This window comes from Candidozyma duobushaemuli (genome assembly GCF_002926085.2).
Source record: "Candidozyma duobushaemuli strain B09383 chromosome Unknown B_B09383, whole genome shotgun sequence".
NCBI classification, from domain to species: Eukaryota; Fungi; Ascomycota; class Pichiomycetes; order Serinales; family Metschnikowiaceae; genus Candidozyma; species Candidozyma duobushaemuli.
The window spans coordinates 2,630,961-2,657,097 of record NW_020289895.1 but is presented as its reverse complement, the minus strand read 5'-3'; the positions used below and the strand labels follow the sequence as shown (position 1 = coordinate 2,657,097).

Below are 26,137 nucleotides of genomic sequence, written 5' to 3'. Positions count from 1 at the left end.
TCCATGGCAAAACGTCTACTGCGCAGGGTATCTATCCTGGAGCGTATAAAGGCGTATCCGTTGGACCTAATCCTCGGGTTGAATGAGGCTGTGGTCTCGATCGATTGGGATGATTACGTTCATTCCACTTTACCCATTGGTATAGTGCTCACTACGGTGTTTGCTCTACTTTGCAAGATTGGTGATCGCCACAACACAGTGAGGCTGCGGCGCCTGAACGACTTGTTCCGGGCTGATGCCAGTGTCTATAAGCAGGTTAGAAACCGTGCAATTACTGGGTCTCTGGACCCAATTCACTATCCCTCAGTGAGCAATGAAGCCAGTGGCAACCGCTGGGTATGGCTAGTGAACGCCTTGGTGGTGATCCTTGCCTTGGCTTCCATCATAAATGCTATCACTGTGGTTTGGATTTCAAACAGAGAGTACACCTTGCTCAATTCGTCTACAAATGCCGCCAGACCCAAGGCATCCAATGTATCCAAACTGACTGTCTCGAGCTCTGATGACAGGGGGTTCTTTGGCAAGATACTTTCCTACTTTGAGGATCACCTGCGCTATCTTTCTGATGACGAATCAGATGGCGAAACCACCTACGAGCTGGAGTTCGACCAGAAGGACGTTTGGGTGTTGAAGGTTTGGGACCCTTCCCTCTTCCAAATCCATCTTGCGGTCACCTTCTGCCCAATTACACTCTTTGTGATCAAGCTAGCTTCGCTGATATCCTTATGGAAAACGCTTTTAATTATCGTGGCTTACGACATTGCTCTCTACGGCCTCGTCTCCAAGTTCCTACTGCTAATAGGCGACAAGCAGATCATATACCAGGAAACGTTCAACGAATACAACCGGAAGTACGTTATTCCAAAGACTTCCGTGCTCAAGAAGAATGCAATTGTCGACGCCACCTACGGCCCTATGGCCGCATCATCCATGGTGGCCTACGATGATCGTAAGGGTCATTTGCAGAATGAAAATGCCTTCTATACGCACGATATTCATGGTAACAGAATAAAGAGTGTCCGTGCCGAAAAGCAGTATGCCTCAAGATCCGCCTCCCCTGCGAGGGATACCCTCCCTGCTAGTGCTTACTCTAGGCATAGAGATACGTCCTTCGCTGACTTGTATACATCCACCAGAGGAGATGACAATCATCAAAGCTGGATCACGCTGTCTACACCTTTCGTCACACGTACTGGCCACGACTCCTTCATTCGTCCCCAATCGCCCCGACATTCCCCCTTGAAAACTCCTACACGACTTTCTTTCAGTCAGAGGACGCAACTATCACCTTCACGAGCGTCACCAACACGAAACTACTACACTCCTTCCCATCGGGGCTCACCTTCACCGACCCACTTGTCGAGATCAAGCTCCCCACAAAGAAGTTCTTCGCCTTCAAAAAGGCCATGGCAATAATGAGATCTATATGGACCAGGTTTAATATACAATGCAAATAAGTTCCATCACAAATCGTGAAAGCCGAAGAGGTAATTTGATATCGTTCCGACAAAGCCTAATTTCTGTTCTGGCTTCTTCAGTTCGCTAGGATTTTGTGGGTCTCCCTTGGGCGCCTTCAAAAACATCTCGGAGCCATCTTTTACCTCGAGTCTTTTGATGTAAGATGCTTGAATATCATTAGAGTCTCCAATGACCCCTTTGTCAACTTTGCTGGAGAAGTCGCCAAGCTGTAGACCCTGGAGGCCTCCTCCGATATCTTCCGTGCTGGTCAATTTGCGGTTCTGCAACTTCTCCACGGCATTCTTTGTGTATGGCACAACTCCAATAAGAGCACCATTGAACACTGAACCGGACTCTTGTAGCGCGTCCGCTGCTGAAGACGGGTTGTCGTATGTGAGCTTCACCCACGATTTTCCACAAAAAATAGGTGGTTTAAGTTGGTTTTCATGCTGCTTTTCGTCTGACTTTGAGGAGAAAAATGCACCAGTCGTTGGACCCTGAAAGATTTCCTCTGGAGAGGATGAGGCTGTAGATTTTGCGGCCTCAAAGTCCTCAAGGATAGTGCCGAATTCCAGGAAGTGTGCAATGACTTGGTTGGCCATGCTTTCGGGGTAGCCAAAGACAAGCACAGCAGCCTCACTGTGACGCAATGGGTTCTTCAATATTTTCTTATCATCCGCTTTGGAGTCATCTGGCGAAGTGTTTCTTGCAAATGCGTTCAGGAAGCTGCGGGGGTCCTTGGTGATGAACGATTCGGTTTGTTGGATGGGCTTATTAACAGCATTCGAGGAGTCATCATTCAAGTCATAAAGTGAGCGTGGTGGAGGAAGATCTTCGTTGTAGTTGTACAATGGCAAGTCTTCGTTGTTGTTGTTACCTTCGAAGGACTGGTCTTTTATAGCAAGAAGGGACGAGTCTTGAAAGCTGGCATTGCTATTTCTATGAGTCTTGTTACCAAAACTTATAACATTGAAGTCAGTAGATTTGAATGCTTCATCGTCTTTCCCTGTGCTTCTCTTGTTCTGGTCTCTCTTATTATTCGACACAGCGGAAAGCTGGAATCCTATCTTCTTCTTAGGAACAAGATGATTTGGAATCACCTTTTTACTGGACTTTTGATACCAGGCTGAATCTTTAGAATCAGATGAAGCCATTACGCTACCTGAGCTATTGGAGAACAAGGACATCTGCACTGGTTGATTGTGAGGTTTTGATGTTTGGCTGCGTATGTTTTCAATGCGGGCGTGTGCAGATCATTTTTGGCAAAGCAAGATAGCCGTGATAATTTGGTACTCCAAGAAGGTTGAAAAATGAAAAAAATCAAAAGTGGTAACGGATCGATAGGAAAATTCTCGTTCTGTGTATCTTTGGTCATTTCCATCGCTATGACGTACTCTCCTAATTGGCTATTAGTCAACGTGAGATATGTGTACTGTCTGCCTCACTGAATGATATTGCAAGGACAAGACCAACTTTACCCAAATGAAGATTTATATATCCAAATTCAATCGACCTTTCACTCCTCTGCTCTAGATTGGTTCTTCTTCAGTGAAGCCAGTGTTTTCATGAGTTCTGATCACCATTCAATCCAACTGTTACAATACGTTTGATCGGGCGGATTTTAGATTAATCGGATAAGGAGTAAATCAGGCTCCTTTCTGCTCTCTTATCCCACCCAATTCCAAGCTGAACTTCCCATTTGCCGTGGGGTATCTGTTTTGCAACCAGTACTTTTCTGCAGTACCTACACATTTAGCGGTGCTCATCTTCTCAGTTTAGCTCCAACCTCAAAGTCCCATCGCAATGATTTTGTCACCGGCAGAGAGGGCATACCTCTTCGACTCATTGGCGATGGCGCCTCCTGTTCGTCCAGACGGCAGGAAAGCTTTCCAATTTAGACCTTTAGAGGCAAAGACCGCATTTCTACCGAGCTCCAACGGTTCTGCAAGAATCAGAATGGCAGATGGATCCGAGTGCATTGTTAGTGTGAAGGCCAAGGTGGTTTTGATCGCTAAAGAGCCAAATTTAATAGAATGTGACGTTGACATAGCCGGTTTCCGTGACGACTCCAACTTTGTGCTGAACTTGAAGTTCAATATGACGAATCTCTTCGAGAAGAACTTCCCAGTCAAGAACTTGCATCTCACGTCAAAATACAGTTACAAACTTTTCATCGATTGCATTGTCATTTCACATCAGTCCTACCCATTGACATTGATCAGCATGGCTTCCTACTTGGCGCTCAGCTCTACCAGATTGCCTCTCTTGGTTTCCGAGACAGACGATGCTGAGATTGAGGAGCAACCGACATTTTCTGACGACTGGGAAAACTCGCAGTTTCTTTCCGAGGTTTTCAAGATAGAGAAGTTCCAGCCACCTTTGTTCCTCACCTTCGGTGTTGCTGGCGAAAATGTTGTTATAGAACCCTCTGTGGAGGAAGAGCAGGTTCTCGAAAGCGGTATTCTTGTGGGCTGGTATAACAACAAGGTCATTTCTCCGATTACAAACATCAATTTGGCCACGAATTCCAATAACCTGAACTTGAAGGGGATCCAGCCAGCCCTTCTTCTCAAGGCGGTCAGTTTAGCGAAGAAGTTCAGCTCACAAGTTGTCGCTGCTCTTGATGCTGTGGTCGAAGAGGATCTACAAGATCAGGACGGCGCAATTTTCTAAGTAGATCTAAAATATAATGTACATTAGCAATGCTGCAGCGAGTAGGCATGGCAGATGACAGCCGTGGCCGTTTGAATGTTCATGGATCTGACGACCCCAACTTGCTTGATCTCCACACAAAGATCCAATTCCGCTAGAAGCTCACCTGGAATGCCTTCCTTCTCTCTTCCAAGAAGAATTAACGATTTTTTGGGAAACTGGAGATCACCGTTCAAGACAACCGACTTGTCTGTCTGCTCGAGACCAATCAATGTGTAGCCTTCAACCTTCTTTTCCCTGAGGTAGTCACGAATATTCCAAGGAAGCACCTCCTTCATGGGCATCCAGAAGTCAGCAGTAACGGCGACATTTTTAAAAGTGGCATTCTTTGTCATCTTCATGTCGAACACAGTCATGAGGCCCGCGCCTAGAACATCACAAAGTCTGCAAATACCTCCAAGGTTGGGCGCTTTGGTGACCAAAGACGCAACAACAATTAGGTCACTGCGTTTGACATCATTTCCGTCACTACCGTCAACATCCATGACGGTACTCCAGGCATGACTCTTTGTCTGCAATGGCATCGACGCGGTTCCACTTGCTTCTTGCAAATCTCTCTTTTCCTGTTGATCGGCCTTGATTTTAGATACCCACAACTCAACACGGTCTTCACCAACTGGATGATTCAAAATTGCCTTTTGCTCTGCTGTAAGGTACCTATTAAACTGCTCACTAGTGAAGAACTCAACCTCTCTGTCACTGAGTCTCAACAACAAGCCACCTGATATGCTCACCAAGTCCAAATCGTTGATAATGTCCCACAAAAGCGCATCACCACTTCTATATTGCCCAAAGGCGCTGGATGCCACTGCGCTCTTATACATATTTTCAACCAAAGCAATGAGGTTCGTATCCAAAGGCAAGTTCTTCCTTTCAATCTCCTCGTGCACTGAGGTAGCCAATGACATGGAAAAGTGACGGGTGATTGCCTTGTTTGTAGACGCTGCTGGAATAATGATAGTCAAGAGTCTGGTCAAATACTCGACCTCCTCTTTTTCCTCCAATGACAGGATCATCAAATATAGTATTCTCTCGTAAATTGTAACCACGGTCGGCTTCACCTCGTGTGACTCTAACGAATTGGCCACCTTTTGGAAGTAGACCTCGGCAAGATCATGGCTTTTTGCTAACTGAAGAGCAATTATCCACTCGAAGTAGATTCTCACGAGTGGACTTGGATCGTTCTCGATGAAGTAGTTAAACTGGTCAAACACAGATGATGTCACTTTATCCACAGACACCTTGTCGATGACGGAAAGAATGGCTTTGGCTAACTGGCACCTCACATATTCTTCTGCGCCATCAGTTTGCTTTGTGATATTTACCATGCGGTAGGTGTCCTCTTCATTCAAGATAGCGTTGATCACCGACAAGGCAAATGACTCGGTCTTGATGGAGTTGAGAATTGCAAACAGCCATATCTTGCCCAGAATCTCTTCAGGTCCGTAGAGTTCCTTGTATATCTCAGATTTCGATGGAGCAATCTTTTCATCATAGAGGGTACCAATCACTATCTCCATCTTAAATGCATGAGATGACACTTGGCGATGACAAACAGTTTGCACCAAAATGTTAGGTATAAATTTGATCTCCTCAAAACCTTGTGGGTCTAAAACCTGAAAGTTTGAAAGTCCCTTGATCACCCTTGGAATCAAACCACGTCTACCAAAAGAATTTTCAAGGATAGATTGCGTGAAAGCATAAATGGCGTCATTGATAAACTCTTCTGAAAGAGCTTTTCGCATGACAGTTGGATGAAGAAGCAAATCAATGATCGCCCAGTGCAAGTCTTTATCCGACAACTTGAGTCGCTCATTACAAAGCTCCTCCCATGATTCACAGAGCCCAAAAATAGCTGCAGTGAGACTTTTTTCATCACAGACACCTTCGTCAACAAGCTTGAAGATAATCGAGACAATGGCATGCAATGTGGTCGAGTTCGTAGTACCTAAGTGAAGGAGAGACACAATGTGAGATGCCGGTGTTTCCCGAGGAGCTCTTTCGACTATTCTCTGTAATTGAATGTGGAGCTGACTGAATCCATCTTCCTTGAGTTTGTAAAAGTCGTTACGTGACCTCAAGGCGTCGGACCCCAAGAACATCTTGGATTGGAGGTCCTCGATATCGGCCACCTTCAAATGATCCTTAGATGAGGCAGCGACTTTATTAACAAATTTAAGTTTGTTCACTGCCAATTCAAGCTCTCCAAAATCTTCAGACTGAAAGTTAGTGACAATCAGCGCCCAAATATCTTTAATGGTAAGGCTCTCTGGTAAAGGAAGCGTTGCGATTGGAATTGAGGACAAAGCTTTGTATGTGCTTAATGAGTCGTAACCTTGGAGGGAGCTTTTTAATATGGCTCCTAAACGGTTCTCAAGGCACTGGAATTTAGCTGAGCTTACTCCAAACTCAGTCAATGTGAGCAAGGTTTCATCATTAGCGCTCTTCAATGTATTTTCAAAATCCAGCTGTGAGAATTGCATTTCCAGAGCAAGATATAAGAGAACACAATTTCCTGTGTTGACGCCCAATGAATTGAGGTGCCCCAAGAGCTCCACCAGGCTGCAGCCCGATGCTTCCAAGTAGGCAACAATCAGCTGCACGTTTTCGATAACAATCTTGGTACCATTGTAGTTCACGAATTTGGTAAGAAGAGCCGAGAAATCATTTATGTTCTCAAGCTTCAAACACAAAATCATTCTGAGCACGAGGGTCTGCAAAGATCTTCTGAAGAGGTCGCCTTCAGAAAAATTGTCAAAGAGCTTGGCCACCATCTGGTCATGTACACCGTACCTTAAGGCGTTTTTTCCCTCAAGACCTCTAACAATACCCCAAGCGGTGTAGATCTTGACAGCGTCAAAGGTCTCTCTTACACCGACAAGAACTTCTAACACCGACAGGCTCACGCTTACAAATTCTTCTTGCGACGTCAAGCTGTTGAACAAGTTTGCCAAAAAGTCAGCGACTTTCTCGCCATACTGACATGCCAATTCATTTGTGAACGGTCCCTTTTTTCTAACAGTAAAATGCGAGGATTGAAGCATGTAAGGCAAGAAGGTGTTTTTCAAAAAAGGTAATCCATATTTGAAAAGAAAAAGATTCTCAGATTTGATAGATAAGAGAAGCTGAGTTGAAAACTTCCTAACCGAATCCATCGAAGACTGGAAGCCTGTGCAAAGAAGACAGAACCCCCATGACGAGTGAATGCGAGATTCCGGAGTGAAAAGATCCAATATCTCATTTTCAGCTCCCTGAGTCTGATGCAATGAAGTGTCGATTCCGACAATCTCGTAAAGAGTAGTGTAAACTCTCCACTCCTCCAATGCGTCTTCCACGTCATTGGCATCCCATTGGAAGAGTTCGGTTTTAAATGAATGATTTATGAGCTTGATGGAGAGCTGAAGGATAGACAAGCAGAACTTTCTTATCTCATGAGAAGCTCCAGCAAGACCCGACTGAAGAGTTTCCCAGTAGTAGTTTTGGGACACAATTGACTTTTGGAAATACTCGTCTTCCCCTAAGCGACCGGTTTTGGCACTGAGCACTCGAAGCCACAAAATGAATGAATTATGCGCATGCTGCTTGGTTCCTAACGGTTTGAGTAGATCAAAAATGGTACTCCACAAGTATTTTGCAAACCCCACGTCTGTAAATGCCCGATCTACTAGCGTTTCCACCCTCCATCTGACGACTTTAGAGCATTCACGAGAAATCTCGTCGTCTACATGGCCAAGGAAGAGTAGAAATACCAGGTCCACTCTGTACGCCAATTCGCTATTCAGGAGATCGACATTGACGTAGAAAGACGATAAAAATGTCATCATATGCAAGAGCTCCTCTTTCTCAAGGGATTCCTCTAAATTGGCCAACTTGGTGGTGTTTAGAACATAGATACCCTCGAGAGAGGCCTTGAGAAGCAGTAATACCTTCTCAAGAATGGCTGTACGAGCATCCTCTGAAAAATTGGCAAATCTGATGGCTATTTCAATCTTCTCTGTGTCTCCACTGCAAAGCACGTCCAAGCAGTATGCTTTGATTTGGGGTATAATCTTTTCCAGAGTCAGCTCATCAACCTCTCCGACGAGCTCTCCCAACGCAGCCGCATTTTGTGAGTTTTGCAAATTTTCGGCTAGCTCCGATGCAATAGCTGACTTTTGGTCGGCACTCAAAATCCCGGCCACGAGTTTGAGTGACGACAACATTGACTATACCGATTTCTTTCTTTGGGTGCAAAGTCTGTGGGGCATCTCTAGGCTGGTGCACGGATGTGTTCCAGATGCTCCAGGATTTGGTCCATTTACGAGAATTACGAGGTGGTAAAAGTTATCTACGAATTTTGACAATTCCATAGTTTTTCCCTCAATCCACATTGGCTCGAAAGTCAGGTGTGTTCTTTGGTTGCGCCCCGCTGGCATACATAAGGCGGGACTGCTGGCACGATATGTCCTGGACTTAGACACCCCTAGTCAAAAACAAGTACTGAAGTCCCCTCAAAACGGTAACCTAAAACGCATTGATAGCCCCACCTGCCTTGGTATATCCAGGTTGTTCGGGAACATCTTTCCGTCAGGTACTCCAGCACGCCATAACCTTCCCAACAATCAAAAAGAAGGTATGCTTTGCAAACTGAAAAACGGAAAAAGCTGCCGCTTATTACCAATTTGCGAAGTTACGGTTTTCGGAAAATCTGTTTCTTTCAGTTTGCATTGGCTTTAGTGTAGCTGTTCTGGCCTGGTCTCGCTGCTGTATGCAGCCAACGGTCTCCACATAGTGACTCAGTTGGAGGTCGCTAGGAATTTCCTTATCGCACTCCAGATGAAGCACCCTGCTGTAGATTCCGCATTATAAAGCCGCTATCATTTCTGCCTCTCCAACCTCAACAATCGACTTTTAAACGTCCTTCTATGGAACCCAAGTTATCTCTTCACATCTACCTTGCCGCTGCTGTTGTGTTATTCGTATTATGGTGGGTGAAGAGGAAGGGTTCCAAGGTCAAGCCGGTGGCTGCAAGACCTAGCAAGACTCCAAACTCTTATGTGGTAGCTCCGGTGGCTGCTGATTTTGACTGGCGCAAAGAAGAGCCTTTGAAGTCGTATCCTTACAAGGATAAGCCTTACCGTTTGACGATGGGTATCACGAAGTTGGACGCCCAGGACTGGCTTTTGTTGGAAGATTCGTACTTGACGGAATTGGAGGAAAAGTCAAAGATCCTCACCAACACCAACACCAAGTACCCAGCGGATAAAGATTTGCGTGGTAGCACCTTCTTTGAGTCTCCGGAGGCGGATCATGCTATCCGGGAATTTTACGATGTCACCATGACTTACATGTGCACCAAGTACCCAATGTACTTTAAGAAAGGCGAAAAGGGCATCCACAATACCATAACCGGTGAGCATGTCCCTTTGAGTTCTGCAAACCATTCCAGAACCGAGCTTCAGGAAGCATTGGCTCGTGTCATCCAGGAAGATTTTATCATTCTCTTGAAGGACCCCTCTCGTGGAGACGAAAAGTATGGTGATGAATACTTTTTCAAGGCAGGCGTTTTTGCTTTTGCTGCTGGCTTTGATCCTAAGGATAAATTTGATAAGGCTCTTACCAGTGTTCACGCCCCTATCCCTGGATATGAGGAAAAGTTGAAGAAATTGATGAACCGCTTCTTCGACCGTCTCAACCCATATGAGATGGTTACAAGATCCAACTTCTCCGTTCAGACTCATGACAAGTACTATGTGGATAACGACAACAAAGGCTATCATAACGACTACAGCACAGAGGTGCCCACATTTGACGAAAATGAATTACACTACCGCAGTGAGCGTCAAGTCCTCACAAAATTGCCTGAATCTGGAGCAATTGTTTTCACCATCAGAACATACCTTCACCCATTCAAAATGTTTGCCGACAGATTTCCAGAGGATGGCCGTCGTCTTGCAAGTGCCATTCGCTATTTACCACAGGACATGGCCAATTACAAGGGTGCCGAAAAATGGGGTGACTCTGCTAAATTGTACCTTGATCGCTTATAAGAAAGTTATAGATTTTCGATTTCTTCCTTGATCTCCTCCCAGATATCAATGGTTTTCTTGGCCCATGACATGAGTATGCTGTTGTAGCTGAGCAAAATTTGGAAGATCGTTTTGAGTTCTCTGTTTTGAAACCGCTTCGTGTTCTTCTCCAACTCAGTGGTGATATAAGCGATATCCTGAAGCATGATTGTCTGACAGTTCTCTAACACACTGATCTTCTTCTGTAAATAGTCAATGCGATTTTTCTTCGTCTCCTCTGGGTTTTGGTCAATGATGCCAGACACATACTTCGTCAACTTTTTGAGTGATCCCATATTTGGAAATAAGCCCAGTCTCTCGCGAGCAACGCCAGCTGAAGACGTTTCTTCATTGCTCGAGCTAACAGGCTGCGGTATATTGTTACCATTCTGGCCATTCTCCCCATGCTTCGAAAGCTGTAACAACTCTTTTCTTTTGTCATGTAATTCTTGATCTATCACCTCCTTTTGATTTGCTTTACGGGCTTGAAAGCGGTTAACAGAGCTAAGAATTGCATCATATCTCACTGCCTCCCCTAGTGGTTCTGAAAATTTCGTTTCCAGTTCGCTGACAAGAGCATTAATCGCAATGTAGGATCTGTCAAACGCCACGCCAATTTTATCGACAAGAACGTCAAGTTTTGCATCGTCCTCCTCTGGACTCTTACCAACTCTTGCTTTCAGCGAGTCCGCCAACATCAACGAAAACGAATTTAGAGCACTTCCGAGCTCCACATAGTCATTTGACAATCCAATGAAGCTCTCCATGATTTTCTTGTTGATGTTATCCAAGCTAGAAGTCTTGAATTTTATCGGACGAGACTCCGGAGATTCTGTCGGCAGACCTTGTTCTTGTGCGCCATTCGGCTGTGGTTCCTGTGTCGTCTCGGGTCCACTACCGAGGAAACGGCTTGTTGTATGCGTTAGGAATTTGCTGTTATTCTTGAGCGGTTTGAGAAATTGGAAGCTCAAACCATGCTGAGTTGAGGGTAGTGGTAGGGAGGAATAAACTTCAGATGTCTTCAAGCCATTTTCAGGGTTCAGCTGATAAATTGACTTCGGTAGCTGACTCGAGATTAGATCAATCTCATCGGACCAGTTGGCTGAGGGATCAAGGAATTTGGCGAAGAACTCGAGGTTCCTGACCTGCGGAATGCCGAGACAATTGTTCAAGAAATTTGAAAGAAGTCGCTTGCGGTGCTCAACGAGCTTATTCTTGTTGAGATGTTTCGAATTGATGTATGTGTATGAGGTGACGTTGCTGTTCTCGTTCGGAGACTCGGAAGGGCTGGATGCTTGTGCGTTACCATTTCCGTTCCCCACAAGTCCATTGAACATGTTCAATGAGAAGTAATTCTTCGGCGGAATTGGCGGAATAAGTAGTAGCGGGTACACCCGGGTAAGGACATCGCGTAAGCTCTCGAAGTCAGAGTACCGTCTCCTCGTCTGTACCTCTTCTTTCGTATTGTCCTTGTTGACTAGCTTGATGGTGTAAACCACATATTTCTTCGACGAATTGGGCATACCCTCATTGGATTTACCGGCCTCGCTTATCAAGATCTTGGCGTTGCTTTCAGGACTGAGGAGCTTCGTTACCCTGCTCTCATAGTTGATATGCACCGTGTTGAACTGCTCACCTTCACTTCTGTAGAGCAACATGGACTCATCCTCCATATCTTCCTCGGCAATTTCATTATCAGTAGCTTCGTGGCTTTTAAAAGCGTTGTTCTGTGCCTTTTTGCCATTGCTTTTGCCACTTCTCTTATCGGGCCCCTGGGACTGGATAAGGCTTGCAAGTGCCAGCAGATGCTGGAAGGGGCTATTGTCCTCATCGCTGAATACAGATGCATCAACGTGTTCTGACATCTTGGTAATTGATATCAATTAATAATCGTGCTTCTTATAACTTGGAAGCTGCAGATTGAAGTGATGGTAGTTAACCTGGGGGTGCACCGAGGTGGGGGATCCGTACACCTGGTCGATAAGCCTTGGTCGGAGCAGATGGAGCAGGAGGACTAAATTGGATTTTACCGGAGATGTGGGAAGAAGCCTAAAAGAGGTCCTCTTGAATTTCGATTCAGTGAAAATGGAGTATCTTCTGGTGATTCTCGTTTTGGAGCGGGGGTCTCGAGAATCTGGGGTCAGGGTCTTACTCCACAGGTAAGTTCAGGTACCTTGTCCGAAGGTCATGCGGGGTAAGAAATTATCTTTTTGCGAGGCATTTCAAGAGTGTCTGTATTTTGATAAATTAAATAGGTGCTGTTGTGTAGTGCATTTCCAGGTTGTCAAAGCCTCAACTAGGTAAGTTCTACCGGCGTTCTCTTGCATCGAGGCACCGAATAACACCGGGATAATAACCGGGCAATCAAATCGCATTTCATTCTGATGGCATTTGTTTGAGCCTCGGAGTATGAGTTCATAAAACTTGCCAGTTCTCGAGTGGTAAAATTTTTTTCCTTCCTTGCCATGAAATTATCAGTTTGTTAATTGTTCCATGCGTTATTGTTCTCGCTCTCCATTTCGCAGCCAATACTAAAAACACCCAATCCGCCTTCAACTTCACCATATACCACCGGCCGTCAGCTATCGCATAGCATCGCTTGAAGTCAAGATAAAATCACATTTTGAAAAAAAAATTCGTCTCTCATGCGACGCTGCAACAAACTCATCACACATTTAGGCGCCGAGCATACACCTTTCCCTCTAAAACACATTCCCTTTCACCACCTTGCTATTCCTAGAACAAAACTATCGAAAAAGTGGAAATTCTATCATTTTCGTAATACCACTTGCAAAACACGGAACTGGAAATCTTCTACACGTGACTTGTCACACACCTTGTGTAGATCGCGAATGCCGACTGTCGACAGTCTTTTCACCAGAGCCGATCCTCTTCCAAGTCCAGGATGGCTATTACAGAACTCAATAGTACAAGCAACGCCAGCGTTGCTTCTCAAGAGAAAGCATCCAAAACGAAAATCATCTATGTGGGTTTGCTTTTCCTTCTTTCATTATTATCTTTCTTGTGCCAGACCGAGTTCACCTCCCAGGCATACAAGCTCGGATTCAAGGAGCCTATCATCCTTTTACTTGTTACCCACGGCTCATGGTGGACTTTGTGGCCTCTTCAGGCTTTTTTCGTTTCCGTGGGTAGAACCATCGGCAAGGCTAAAAATAGCAGAGGCGTACGCTATGAAAGACTAAATTCTAATGCTTTCCTTTTGGAAAACGAGGCCGGTGCTCCACAGGAGCCCAACTCGCCTGTCTCAAAGTTCCACCCATGGGGCTACTTCAAAAGATGTATCGTGAAGCAAGTGCATAACGTCTACCATTCCTCTATCTTGGTGTATGAGCCTAATGTCAATGGAGACAGAAGTACTAGCAACTTGGGCGCTTTGGTGGAGAAGAACCCTCACATCTCGTCATCCAGTTCAGTTTCTGCGTGTATTCGTTCCTTTGTTGCAACTCCGTCATTCAAATATGTTGCCATCAAGGTGGGTTTGATCTCCTTGGTTCTCAACTTCGCAGGTTTCACTTGGTATGGTGCTATGTCCATGACCTACGCGTCTGACGTGACGGCCATCTACAACTGTTCTGCTTTCACAGCATATGCCTTTGCCATCCCAATGTTGAATGAAAAATTTTCGTGGCTTAAAGCCCTGTCTGTGATTATCGCAATTGCAGGTGTCTTCGTAGTGGCTTATTCAGGCTCGGACTCTTCGTCGGATGCGGAGGAACAATACCCTTACAGATTCTGGGGTAACCTAATTATCTCTGTGGGCGCCGTCTTGTACGGTTACTACGAAGTTTTGTACAAGAAGTACGTGTGTGTTCCTCACCACTTGTCTGTCGTTGTTACACCTAGACGCCAGCTGACTTTCTCCAACTTTGTCATGTCACTCTTGGGCGTATTCACTGTGCTATTCTTGCTCGCGTTGGTGCTCGTGATTGAACTCTTCCACATTCACCACTTCAACGTTTTCGACTACGGTGAGAAGACGGGTATTATTTGGTTGTATATTTCTGGTTCCATCGTCTCCAACTTACTATTCAGTGCTGCATTCCTTTCCTTGATGGCCTTAACCTCGCCCGTGTTGTCATCAGTGAGTTCGTTAGTGACCATCTTTTTGATTGGTGTGGTTGAATGGGTCATGTTTGGTAATGCGCTTAGCGTCATGCAATTGATTGGTGATGCGTTAGTCATTGTGGGTTTCGTCATTCTTACCATTGCGTCCTGGAAGGAAATTAGCGAGGGTAATGATGATGACGAAATCGAATCTGCTTCGCTATACTCGTTTGCTGCCAGCGAGGATACTAGCAACTAGACGAACTAATTGGCGAGCTTCATGGTCCTGATGTCATTCACAAGACCATCGTTTTGTTCGTGAGGTGTCGTAAGTTCGTTATGGCCTCCGCCCTGGTGGCTCGAGGCATGCATCATAAAATTTGCATCGGTAGCATCATTCGTTTTGCGTTTCTTAGACGAGGCTGGGTCCGCCTGTCGTGGACCGTGTGTTTCGTGTGAAGTGGACTCGCCAAAAAGGGCATCTAGTTTTCCGTAGGCATCGGAATCTAAGAAATCGAAATGGGGTATCACACCTGTAAGGCTTGAACAGAAGCAAAGTCTCTTCTCGTTGCTATCGCTGAGCTTATATATGACGACAGTGCCGTCAATAGTGGTGGATACCAAATAGACAGGTAAAAACCTCGATAATCTGCTGAGCCGGGATACCTTCGAGGTAGTCTCACTGCAAGTGTAAATCTGTGAAGATAGAGTCGGACCAATGCGAAGATAATCAAAGAAGTTCACCACTTCAAAAGTTCCAATATCGATGACGCCCGCTTTGGACATCGCATCTGTGTAGAATAAGTATTGTCCACAATTGAAAACTTTCAACTGATTGATGCAAAACTGAGATAGTTGCAAAACTCTCTTGGGTCGCAGTTCAAACTTATAAGGCTTGGACATATCGTAAACAAACAAGTCGCCAAACTGAGTTCCTGCAAACGCCAAGCGGCTGGAGCCTTGCTTCCAAAAAGCTACACTCAGCACCCAGTAGGCACAAGTTTCTCCTTTTGTCAGGTGAGGGTTCACCGAGGTATCAGAAACAGGCACAAGTCTTCGAACATCCACAAATGAATGACGTATCAGGGTGCTTCTCCTGAGCAAGGAGTGACCCTCTGGTACCGACGAGACAAGGCCCATTCTTGTCAAGTGTCCACCTAAATTGGCAAAGTCCTCAAAATTGGACTTGAAGTCACTCGCAGCAAAATCGAAATCGTAAATCTTCAAGCTGTTTCCCTTCCCGCCTGCGGCAACAACAATATGTGTAGAACGAGGAATGACCTCGATGTTGATGCACGATAACGGGCCGTCGATGACAAACAGCTTCACCGAGTCATCCGCATCGTCATTGATCAAATCCCGTATCACCAACTTTCCTTCTCCAGAGCAGGTATACATATACTGATTTCGGAATGCACCGACCCCGATAATGGGGTCCCTTGGTCCTGTGGTAGAGTTCTTCCACTCCTTGACAAGCTTGTAGGTACAACTTCCGGAGTTGTCTGACCCTGAGGGCTTCAGCATCCTCTCATACAACTGAACAAGCCCTGCACTTCTAGCGACAGCAATATACTGCTTATTTAATATTGGGAACACATGGATTCTCTGGACAAAGTTGGAGCGGCCACCTATGCCAAACTCACCCTTGTGACTTACTCTAATCCGGTCTTTTCCTTGCTTGACACGCAAGACTGATGTTAGAAGTTGAAAACACGATGGGCTATAATCTCACATACCTCGAAGACTGCCACTGCTTTGCAGTGACAAGAGCAAATACATGGGTGGTGGAATAGCAAAAGCGGTACAAAGGTTATGAGGTCTTGGTGGCAGTGAAGAGTGCATTTTGTGGGGTGCGATCTTGTGCCGCAGTAGGGAGTCCGAGATTTGGACACTCAAAGAAGGTTGAAGAAGACATGCATATTTTGAATCCAGACCATTTGGCGTAAATTCCGTGTAAATATTATGTGGATGAGTAAGATCTTGGTGACACAAATGAGTGACCCTATATTGCTCGCTATGGCAATCTTCCATATTTGGCTGCGAAACGGAACCCAGACAATGAAGGGTATCCTGAATCAAGTGGAGAGATGGCCTTTACCACGTACTGGTTTGACAATGCGTAAATTCAATCCAAACTTGGGCGATTTTGGCGAGTCCTGCTCGTGCTCTTCGTTTGGTGAAGTCACATTGTCGTGGTGTATAACTGTAGCTTCGGCATTAGCTGCGGCGTGCAAACTCTCAAGCACATTGCTTCCTGTTCCGTCTTGCATTCGTCCTTCCAGAAGTCTTTGCGTCTCGAGCTTATCTTGAAGCTTTTGAAGCTTGCTTTCGAAATGTTGGCTTTCCAGCTGCACGTGTGCTTGTTGTTCGCCCAAAAGGGCTCGGAGTTTGTCAATCTTCACATCTCGCGACTCTATAATCTTTTCGCTAATAAGAAGATGCTTCCGTAGATTCTCATTTATGAGCTCAACGTCGCTTAGCTTGTCGTTGAGTCTGTGTAGGGCGGTCTCCAATTTGAAAAGCTTCAGGTCTTCCTCGTGCTGCTTTTTCACTTGGCTCATCTTCATGTCTAAAAGCTGCTTTTCAAGACTCTCGATCTTCTTGTTCTTCCTTTGAATATCGTCTGCCAGTGACGCTGGGCGATCAGAAGCCATCGAGATGGTGGTGCTTCCTCGCGGGCTTAGTAGACTGACATTCGGACTGAAGCCTGGCGTCGACTTCTTCGTGAGTTGGTCTTCTAGTGTTCTATTCATCTGCTCAAGCATCTTCACCCGCGCCTTGAGCCAGTCAACTGACGGTTCAGTGTTGATGTGGGCGGTGTTCTTGATCTTCTTTGCACGGGAGCCGAATCTTAGTGTAGAGAGTGTTTCGGCTGCATCTGCTAACCCTGGTGCTATATTAATGACGAGAGTTGTTCTGGAGTTGCCGCCAAGAGATTCTTGCAAGATTCGAGTCAACTTGGAGTCTCTGTAAGGAACGTGGGTGGCGGATGGGTCTGTTAAAGAGTTTATCACTTGACCGAGGGAAGAAAGAGACAAATTGATTTTCTTCGCCTCTTCAAGCCCCTGACCAGTGGCCCCTGTGCGGTCGATCTTCTCGGATCCGGCCAAGTCGACCAAGAATAAATTGGATCGTGTGAGCTCTCCTTCAACAGACTTTTGCGAAAGTACTATTCTGAAAATGACATGCGAGCGTGACAGGTCTGTGTTCATATGCGTTCTGGAGACACAACGATTGTCGTTGCCTAGTTTAACAACCTCTTCGAGCTCCTTCTCTGTGGACACGAACGCATGAGAGAGCCCCTTAACGTAAACACCGTTTTCCTTATCTTCGTGGATTGCAAACTCTGTCGCCTGCGGATTCAAGAGGTCTTTTATTTGTTCCATGTGAAGCTCCATGCACGAGACCTCCACGGTGTGCTCAATGTCTGGCGAGGCTCCCTCGATCTGGGAAAATAGGTGATGACTGACCCTGGGAATTATACCAGGCGAATGGCGTGGACCAAACATCGTATGTGTTTTTCCAGCGCCTGTTTGTCCATAGGCAAAAATCGTACCGTTGAACCCCTTCAACATGTCTTCAACAGCCTGAGCAGCCACCAATTGGTAAAAGTCCTCCTGCGAGGTTGTGGCATCACAGACCCTGTCGAATGAAAACACATTCAGCGCTTCCTTGTGGTTTATACACAAAGTCTGCTCGTCAATGATCTCCACGGGAGAATCACTAGCTCTTTGGAATCGTACATCATCAGGGGGCCGAAGTCGGCACACTACCTGAACATGGTTCACAGAGTCCCTCAGTGATGTTCGTGTCATCGGAGTCATTGCAGTAGATGACGGTCCCGTTGGCGTCCGTGGCGGAGGCGAGGTGACCGACATAGTGGAGGATGAATATGTAGAAGGCTAGGAGCCTCAGGTTCAGAATTCAAGGCTTCTGTCACGATAAACGGGGCAGATCAATATTGATCTGGGAGTGCAGAGACCTCGGGCACCCCCCCAGCGCGGCTCTAAAATGGCCATAATGCGCTGACCGTGTGGAATTGGGGAATGTATTTACTTGATTGGCGTAGAAGAATGGTTTGTTAAAGGTTTTTGTGGAATTTGGGCAAAACTCGTATCGTAGTCTGCTTGGTCGATACATTCGTGTAAGAAGTTGACGGTGCTTGTACCGGTGCGCAGAGATAAAGCCAAAAGCTAAAAGTAGGGCTTCGAGATGCTGATTGCGTCACAATTTTATGGCATGGGCCTACTGTAGTTCCAGTGCTACATTTGGTTTCGAAAAGAAAAAAAAAAAAAAAGAAAAAAAAAGAAAAACACTCCCTAAGGGTCTGTACTTGAGGTTTTCTGCCCTTCAAGAAACAGATACGATAGGAGACCTGATTTTTCAGAGATTGCTGAATAATTACAATAACATGATTGGGCTATGCTGGGGTTCATGCCGTTTGAGGCTTTGCAGGTGTGCCCCGCAGACCATGATCCACCTCCTCCATCGATTTCGCAGCCACACAAGGTACGCTCCTGCCAACCAAGAAGTAAAGCACGCTAGCCAGAGAAGGAAGCAAATGAAAACTCCGCACGCCCATCAGGTCAAAATGCAGTTTAGTTATATGAATGGAACAAGCGTAAAAAAGAAAGCCCGATGCGGGGCTCGAACCCGCAACCTTTTGATTGACCTTAGAAGATTAAGAGTCAAATGCTCTACCGATTGAGCTAACCAGGCTTATTGAAATCCATGGCATTGCGCCTAAAATATGTGCACCAATCTCAAGTTTATTTTAGAACTCGCAGTCTCTCAAGACCCATTTTTTTTACAGACCTAGCCAATTTCCTACACAGTCAGTCTCAAAAAAACGTCCAGGACGACGTTCCTCAAATAAAGGGCAATGAATTCAGTTTCGCCGAAGGGTCGATGACATAATATGATTTGAAAAACCAACAAAGATACATTGTCGCTCGCTATCCACCCCAACTGCTAAGAACAAGGTGTGAAGTCATAGCCACTCTGGTATCTGGTAACTTGAGAGATGGTTTTCACTATATAATTTCGGTTTATAGCTTTTAAAGCTGAGGAGTAGGTGAGTGAGACACCGATCCCGAAGCGACCTTCAATCAACGTCTTCAGCAAAAAAAAAAAAAAAAAAAAAAAAAAAAATCTTTCACAAAGATCAGAAGAAACATATCAAATTCAGTAGCGGATTGTACTGGGAGGAGTTTTTATTCCAAGAAGACAATCGCTCTTTGGAACAACTAGAATGGTCCTTCACGGAGACGGAGATCCAATATATTCAAGCATGGTACTGATAAGGAACTCAAAGATATTCTCTTTTACTCTAATGAAGAGAAATCAGTCAAAAAAAAAAAAAAATCAAACTAATTGATGATAAAGTTCAACGTATCTTTTGGGGCGTTTGGCAGGAGAAACTGCGAGACCAAAGAAAGGCGGCTATGGCCTCATTGAGCTTAAAACTCAATTATTAGGTCATAGAGCGAAAGTGATAGCGGGCGCCCTCGAAGAAAGTCCACAATGGTGGAACAAATACATTAGGGCAAAGATGCTTCATCATATGGTTAAACTTGTCACAAGAAAGCCACGATATGGAAATGTGGTGAATTAGGTTGGACAGATTTTCTCTTCGAAAAGACTAGTCGATTTACAGAACATCTTGAATGGACTTTCACCAAGAACGAGATATGTTATATTAAGGCTTGGCGCACGTTGATGACGGGTAATAGGGACTTGCCAACGAGAATAGTACCACACCGACGAGACCTGGCGGCAGTCGAGAGACACATAAATGGACATTCCCTTATAGATGACACAGAAAAGAAGCTTCTAGCCAAGACGTCTTTTCGATCATTGAGTAAGGAGACACAAGACAAGAAACCACCCATAATGCCTGGTCGATTTTTGGAGATATGCCCAGAATTAAATGATCAAAACCGATGGAAGTCCTTTCGGGAAGCGCTATTCAAAGAAGAATGGCTTTTACGCAATGATTTCAATGCATTGCATTTGTTCCACTATGGATCATATGTGCCTCGACATTTTTTTTTTTTTTTTTTTGTTAAATTTATCTGATTAAATGGAAAACCCTATTTAATTTTACATAGAGAAAAAACCATCTTATCAGCTTGAAAAATTATTCTCATGAGATTAGATGTACATTATGTCGAGAGAGGGTCAAGGCTTGAACATTTTCGCAAACTAAACTGGTTTGTGAAGACGGTGAGAACTACCTATTTAAAGCACCGTGAATCGAGGGAAGAAGGCCCTACCCTTCCGCCCCTTCTGATACGTCAGTTGAAGAAGGCCGTAAGACAGATATGTCCTATGGGTCGATAACCACGGCGAGATGTTCGGGAAAATGACCTGAGTGTCTCGAGAAATTGAGAATAATAAAATCTTATTTGAGGTTGATTCTGTAGAATAGTTTTTTTTACTCTAATAAAGAGAAATCAGTCAGAAAAGAAAAAGAAAGGGGGAATTTGTTCAAAAAAAAAGGATAAACAACTCTTAAGGCAAAAAAGAACTCCGATACGGGGAATCGAACCCCGATCTGCTCGGTGAGAGCGAACTGTGCTAGCCATTACACCATATCGGACTGATGTAGTGTTTTCGGTGCGTGGATATTTATATAGTGCAGTCTAGCGTATATGCAGGCCCTCGCAATTGTGCGAAATGGCTGCCAAAGTCGCATACAGAGTACTCCAGATATCGGGTAGGTCAACAAGATGATAACAAACCATTAAAAATCATAAATTATTATCATCCGATAAGGAGAAATGTCAATTGCTGTCATCCATGCGTAGATTCTCAGCATATCTTTTTCTCGCCCCTGAGGACACCTCCTTTGACAATCTTCGGAAATTGAACTGGTTTGTTAGGGTGGTAAAACTCATGTACGGTAAACGACGACGAACTGAAGCAGAAGGGGACAATTGTCTGTCTTTCTGATTCGGGAGATGAAGAAAACCATACGCCAAATTCTGCCAATGGGTAGGTGACGTGTGGGGATGAGACAATACCAACCAACAAATGCCTTCCTCTAGATGGATCAGGGCCTGAAGTTCAGGATGAAGTCTGTCGCGCCTTTCTGGTAGGAGGAAGATATTTGGGTGCTTGATTAGTGGGTTGTGTTTCTATAGCGATATAGTTTTGGCTCCTAATGGAGGGGAATCCTCTGTTAGAAGTGTCCTGCTAATACATTTTATAAAAAAAAAAAAATCCTCAAAATAAGGAGTATGACGAAGCTTCTGCTGATAATATATCAACGGGTTAACAATGTGGTCCGATGATAATTTCTTGAAATGATATCGATCCCAGCGTCCTGTTGAAAAATCATACTATGGGATGAACCCGAGGTATTCTTGGGAGCTGTCTTATGCGAGGTAGAAGAAGGTTGATAGGAACGCTGCAATGGGTAGTAAATCGATACTCGACGATTCAAGAGTCTCATAATTCTACCTAATTATGAGACCATAATAACCACGAGATTTCCGGTGATAAGCTTCAAATTTTACGCTTGACTGACATTGTAAATCGGCCGTGTATCTCGAAACAGCCCTTCAACCCTTTTTCATTATCGAAGTTTCGAAATACTTGCCTCACATATAAAAAGTGGGGATGCTTGACATTCCGTGGCTCTTAGTGTCCAGGGTTCTGAAAGACCTTCACATTTTATCATAGATTGTCGGACAAGACGATGGTATCTCTATGAAACGATATATACATACTTGTGGGAGAGGAGCCAGAAAGATTTGAGTGAAGGAGTTTCCAATGCCAGGTCCAAGTGCTTCGGACGAGTTGCAGACCAATCTAAGGCTCTACTGAAAGAAAAACACTAATATTACTACAGTCCTGCTCTTTGCTTATCCTTCATTGAATGTCAAGCTAGTCCTTTTCATTCCTGATACCCAAACTTACCTCAAGCGTGTCGCATCCAATTAGATAGCCGCTGTTAACGCCGATATGCTAACAATCAATGGACTTGCATTTCCACTACTTTAGCATTCGTGCGTATTTCAAGGAAAGAACCAACGATGCATAGTGCGGCACGAAAGTGGCTCTTATCAGTGAACGAGAAAAATAAGAAATCCAACCGCTTTTTGTTCGTGTAACCAATCAGGTTTCGCCTGTGTCTTTTCTCGAATAGGACTATAAGCATCATGAGCTAACACTCCGGTGTCGCCAGCCTTATATAAATGAGTTGAGCCTGGCTAACTTTTAGGGTATTTAAAAATGGCCTTTTCTAAAGTTTTGATTTCCTTGACTACAGCCGCTTTGGCTGCTGCTTCTTCTACTGAGGTGACCGGTAATGAGCCCGTGGAGAACACTCACTACCTCAAGAACTTCCTCTATGTTTTGGGTGGTGTTTTCATTGGTGTTGGTGCCTCAACTATCTACCACGGACATCAGAGAAACGCTAGAGCCAAGGGTGCCAGTCTTGGCATCTAAGATGGCTGATGATCGAGATTTTTAACTTGCGAAGGTCGCAAAGTTCATGAACTGATAAGATCTGCTTCACTTGTTGTTGAAAAAGAGAGAATTTGTGATGTTGTGGGCTGGTAGACGACTTTGCACAGCTAAATAATTTGATCCTGAAGTTTTTAACAATCTATATCGTTTTCCAAAAATCAAAATGTGAAATCATTAAAAAATAAAAAAGAAAGCTCCGATACGGGGAATCGAACCCCGATCTGCTCGGTGAGAGCGAACTGTGCTAGCCATTACACCATATCGGACTTGGATGAATGAAAATTAGGGCTCTGTTTATATACTCGGCAAAACACGACTACATACAGGATCAATATTTGGCACACTTGGTCCTCATTGGGTGCTTTACGGACTAGCAAATGGTAAAAGTAGGTTAAATTGCAAAAAAAAAGATGCTGAAACGTTTCCAGAGACTCCACGAAGCCCCCAATAGATTACTGAAAGCCAGCAGTCAACATTGACGTGAAAAATCTTATTTTCCATCATGTTCCTGAATTTTTGGTTTTATATGCACCCCTTAAGACGAACCTTCATATATTGACCGCCCTTCTTTATCAGGCAAGTTGGTCCCTTGGCCCAGTTGGTTAAGGCGTGGTGCTAATAACGCCAAGATCAGCAGTTCGATCCTGCTAGGGACCACTTCTCCCAGGGCGTGTGGCGTAGTTGGTAGCGCGTTCGCTTAGCATGCGAAAGGTCTCCGGTTCGAATCCGGACTCGTCCATTTTTTTGCGATATATCTTTTTGCAATCGTCACAAGTTTGTTCTCACAACATGTTCTTACCCGATTGTGTCGTTAATGCCTATCTGGAGGTCTGCTGCTTCTGCACGGCGCCTGTTCTTGCAGTTACTGCAGGAACCTACGTATATCCTTTCCAGGTTTGTGGGACTCTTATTCATCTTTTTACATTTCTAACATCTGAAGGGTATTCTCTACTTCTTCGAAAATCCCGACATATGGCCATTGTACGGCTCTATTATCGTGCCTCAGACCGTTTTTACGTTGGGAATTTATGCCGTGATGTATCTATCGGTCTATCCGCTCTATGCTCTCCTTTCGTTTCTTGCGTTTGGGCCTTTTGGGGTGGTGAGCTCCTTTTTTACGGTTTTGCAGTATTCCAACATGATGCTGAACTTTTTAATATCCATGGTGTTTATGCCCGGCGTGAGAGACATGGTCTTTGACGCTGTGTTGAGCAGGGAAGGTCAAGCTGACATGGTGCTTCAGATGAAGATCAGGCGCAAAACCACCAAAGCCACGAAGGCTGAGAAAGCCAAAGCAGTGGCAATGTTTTTCGTCGACAAGCTCCCCAGGATCATTCTCCACGAAATCCTCATCCTTCTCGTCGGAATGATACCCGTCATTGGTCCATGCCTTGTGGTGCTTATCAGAGCGCCATGCAAAGGACGCAGTCTCCACTCTAGATACTTCAAATTGAAGGGCTGGAACAAGCAGCAGATCAAGAAGTTCGACATCGAGAACAGGGGAGGCTACACTGGGATCGGTGCTGCGGCGCTCCTACTCGAATTGATCCCGTTTCTGACGATTCTCACCATGTTCACCAACACCGTGGGTGCTGCCTTGTGGACCATCCAATTGGAGGATCACTTAGTACAAGTAGACGGTGTCCACACAGCCGAATCCGGCAGCAACACCGCCCTCGTCACTGGAGCTGAACTTGGATCTTAATAAAAAGCCAGCATTCTCGTTGGATTTGATCTCGCCAGTTTCCTCGTTGAACACCAACGTGCCGAAGATCCCTAGCTCCGAGAGGATGTCCTCATTGTACACCTGGCCGTCCTTGATGATCTTGTTTTTGTGGGTTGGCGGATGAATGAGCTCCATTAAAATATAGGCGCCCCATTCCGACTCGTCCAAAGCCTTCAAATGGCCTGGAATGTCGCCCTTGTAGACATTGTTGCCACCTCCTTCTCTTTGTGGCTTCAACACGTAGTTTTCAGGCTCCTCAAATGCAAGTCTTTTGGCTTCCTTGCCTGCCGCTGTATCGTCTAAAGGATGGATCTTGACGAACGTTGAGAGCAAAAGATCGAGCTCTTCTTGCGAGACATCGCCCAAAACCTCCTTCACTCTTGATGCGTCGGTCAAGACCTGCTGGACCTTCTTGGAGCCCGAGAGCTGTGTCAACAAGGAAGGACACTTGATCGCTTTGGATACTTCCAAATGGAGTCTAGCATCCCATGTTTTCTCTGGATTCACAGAATAATCGGAGGGGGCGTAACCAGAGCGGTAGTATACCACGGATACCTCGTCCATGGTAGCTTTGATGTACAATTTGCCGCTGTTGATGGTGGTTTTCTCCTTAATCTCCTCCAAAGTCAGTCTGTACGACTTGATGCCGTGATTTTCAAGCAAAGCATACTCTATGAGTCTCTGGTCGAAGCAGTTGCGCTCGCCAGGTTGGACAACGAAAAGCACAACCGTTTTTTGGTTGTCGACCTCATCATTGTAGAAGTAGTTGCCCTGTGCCAATCCAGAAGCAATCTTATCGATCGACTCAGAAACCGGCACCTCATCTGGCTGGTAGTATTTCAAGGAGTAGTCGTTATCGTAGGCTCCGCTCTTGTTGAGGTAATTCTGAGCAGCCCCAACCTTGGTGGATAAGCCGCCAAACGAGATACTCACCGTGTTGAACTCGATCTGCTTGATCGTATGGTCAGTCTGGTTGTACATGTAGTCAGAACGAAAAACGCCTAAACTCAATGGCTGGGGCAAAGTGCCGTTGCTCGAATCAACAGCCTTGACATATGTCTCGTACAATTTTCCAGTGAAGTCCTTATCGAAATCCGCCAAACTTTTGATCAAATCGACAAGCCACACCTTCTCCTTGGAAACGACATTGGCATAAAGCTTGTTAAACGTGGTCTGCACCTTCATGGCATCTTCAAACAAGTCCTTGGGAAACGGCGTGGGGAACATGGTGATTGGAGCATTGTTGGCTGAGTGAAGTTGCCAATTGGGTGGGTACATCACGAGACCATTGGCCAACGCCCACTGGCTGAGTCTTTCAACAAGCTCTTTTTCGTTTTCGGACGAAAGGGCGGGGAAATCTTTGGGAGCCATGGTTTTACAGGTTGGTTTTTGAGAATGGCGATATCGTTAGTAATAGTGTTGATATGTGGTGTGTGCAGGTGTGGCGGTCTGGAGGTATATCTACTGGGCATGGGGAGCCATTGGGGATGATTTAAGGGGATCGAAAAATGAAATAGTAGTAGAATTGTAAAACCTTGAGCTTCGTTGGTATTGAGGAAGTTGGTGTTCATGTGTGGCGCGTGGCACTGACTTATACAATTAGAGACCCAGCTGTATCGCCAATCTTTTTCTCGATCTCATTGGGTAAGCAGAA

General features: G+C 45.1%; 9 protein-coding genes and 5 non-coding genes across 14 annotated transcripts; 6 read left to right on the top strand and 8 right to left on the bottom strand. All coding sequences in view use genetic code 12, as the record gives it.

Moving 5' to 3' along the window:
* Positions 1-3: 3 nt before the first annotated feature.
* Positions 4-1,441, top strand: CXQ87_002602 (uncharacterized protein; the record flags this gene model as incomplete). The annotated part of the gene is made up of 2 exons (XM_025481103.1): positions 4-1,213; positions 1,386-1,441. The coding sequence occupies 2 exons, from the start codon at positions 4-6 to the stop codon at positions 1,439-1,441; spliced, it is 1,266 nt and encodes a 421-aa protein (XP_025335403.1).
* A 22-nt stretch (positions 1,442-1,463) lies between these two features.
* On the bottom strand, positions 1,464-2,612 carry CXQ87_002601 (FG-nucleoporin; the record flags this gene model as incomplete). The annotated part of the gene is made up of 1 exon (XM_025481102.1): positions 1,464-2,612. The coding sequence occupies one exon, from the start codon at positions 2,610-2,612 to the stop codon at positions 1,464-1,466; it is 1,149 nt and encodes a 382-aa protein (XP_025335402.1).
* Positions 2,613-3,261: 649 nt separating this feature from the next.
* Positions 3,262-4,131, top strand: RRP42 (exosome non-catalytic core subunit; the record flags this gene model as incomplete). Its single annotated transcript, XM_025481101.1, has 1 exon — positions 3,262-4,131. One exon carries the CDS (start codon positions 3,262-3,264, stop codon positions 4,129-4,131), a length of 870 nt encoding a protein of 289 aa, XP_025335401.1.
* Positions 4,132-4,154: 23 nt separating this feature from the next.
* Positions 4,155-8,372, bottom strand: CXQ87_002599 (tRNA (guanosine(18)-2'-O)-methyltransferase; the record flags this gene model as incomplete). The annotated part of the gene is made up of 1 exon (XM_025481100.1): positions 4,155-8,372. One exon carries the CDS (start codon positions 8,370-8,372, stop codon positions 4,155-4,157), a length of 4,218 nt encoding a protein of 1,405 aa, XP_025335400.1.
* A 702-nt stretch (positions 8,373-9,074) lies between these two features.
* Positions 9,075-10,199, top strand: HRQ2 (Hrq2p; the record flags this gene model as incomplete). The annotated part of the gene is made up of 1 exon (XM_025481099.1): positions 9,075-10,199. One exon carries the CDS (start codon positions 9,075-9,077, stop codon positions 10,197-10,199), a length of 1,125 nt encoding a protein of 374 aa, XP_025335399.1.
* Positions 10,200-10,244: 45 nt separating this feature from the next.
* On the bottom strand, positions 10,245-12,082 carry CXQ87_002597 (uncharacterized protein; the record flags this gene model as incomplete). The annotated part of the gene is made up of 2 exons (XM_025481098.1): positions 10,245-10,351; positions 10,396-12,082. The coding sequence occupies 2 exons, from the start codon at positions 12,080-12,082 to the stop codon at positions 10,245-10,247; spliced, it is 1,794 nt and encodes a 597-aa protein (XP_025335398.1).
* Positions 12,083-13,122: 1,040 nt separating this feature from the next.
* On the top strand, positions 13,123-14,541 carry CXQ87_002596 (mannosylinositol phosphorylceramide synthase regulatory subunit; the record flags this gene model as incomplete). Its single annotated transcript, XM_025481097.1, has 1 exon — positions 13,123-14,541. One exon carries the CDS (start codon positions 13,123-13,125, stop codon positions 14,539-14,541), a length of 1,419 nt encoding a protein of 472 aa, XP_025335397.1.
* A 153-nt stretch (positions 14,542-14,694) lies between these two features.
* CXQ87_002595 (uncharacterized protein) lies at positions 14,695-18,160 on the bottom strand (the record flags this gene model as incomplete). The annotated part of the gene is made up of 3 exons (XM_025481096.1): positions 14,695-14,704; positions 14,749-15,973; positions 16,381-18,160. 3 exons carry the CDS (start codon positions 18,158-18,160, stop codon positions 14,695-14,697), a joined length of 3,015 nt encoding a protein of 1,004 aa, XP_025335396.1.
* A 754-nt stretch (positions 18,161-18,914) lies between these two features.
* Positions 18,915-19,001, bottom strand: CXQ87_002594. The gene has a single exon. It is a non-coding gene; the product is annotated as a tRNA-Lys (tRNA).
* A 1,810-nt stretch (positions 19,002-20,811) lies between these two features.
* CXQ87_002593 lies at positions 20,812-20,883 on the bottom strand. Its single transcript has one exon. It is a non-coding gene; the product is annotated as a tRNA-Glu (tRNA).
* A 2,068-nt stretch (positions 20,884-22,951) lies between these two features.
* Positions 22,952-23,023, bottom strand: CXQ87_002592. Its single transcript has one exon. It is a non-coding gene; the product is annotated as a tRNA-Glu (tRNA).
* A 317-nt stretch (positions 23,024-23,340) lies between these two features.
* CXQ87_002591 lies at positions 23,341-23,414 on the top strand. Its single transcript has one exon. It is a non-coding gene; the product is annotated as a tRNA-Ile (tRNA).
* A 9-nt stretch (positions 23,415-23,423) lies between these two features.
* On the top strand, positions 23,424-23,496 carry CXQ87_002590. The gene has a single exon. It is a non-coding gene; the product is annotated as a tRNA-Ala (tRNA).
* Positions 23,497-23,910: 414 nt separating this feature from the next.
* Positions 23,911-25,854, bottom strand: GSH2 (glutathione synthase; the record flags this gene model as incomplete). Its single annotated transcript, XM_025481095.1, has 2 exons — positions 23,911-24,268; positions 24,389-25,854. The coding sequence occupies 2 exons, from the start codon at positions 25,852-25,854 to the stop codon at positions 23,911-23,913; spliced, it is 1,824 nt and encodes a 607-aa protein (XP_025335395.1).
* Positions 25,855-26,137: the final 283 nt, after the last annotated feature.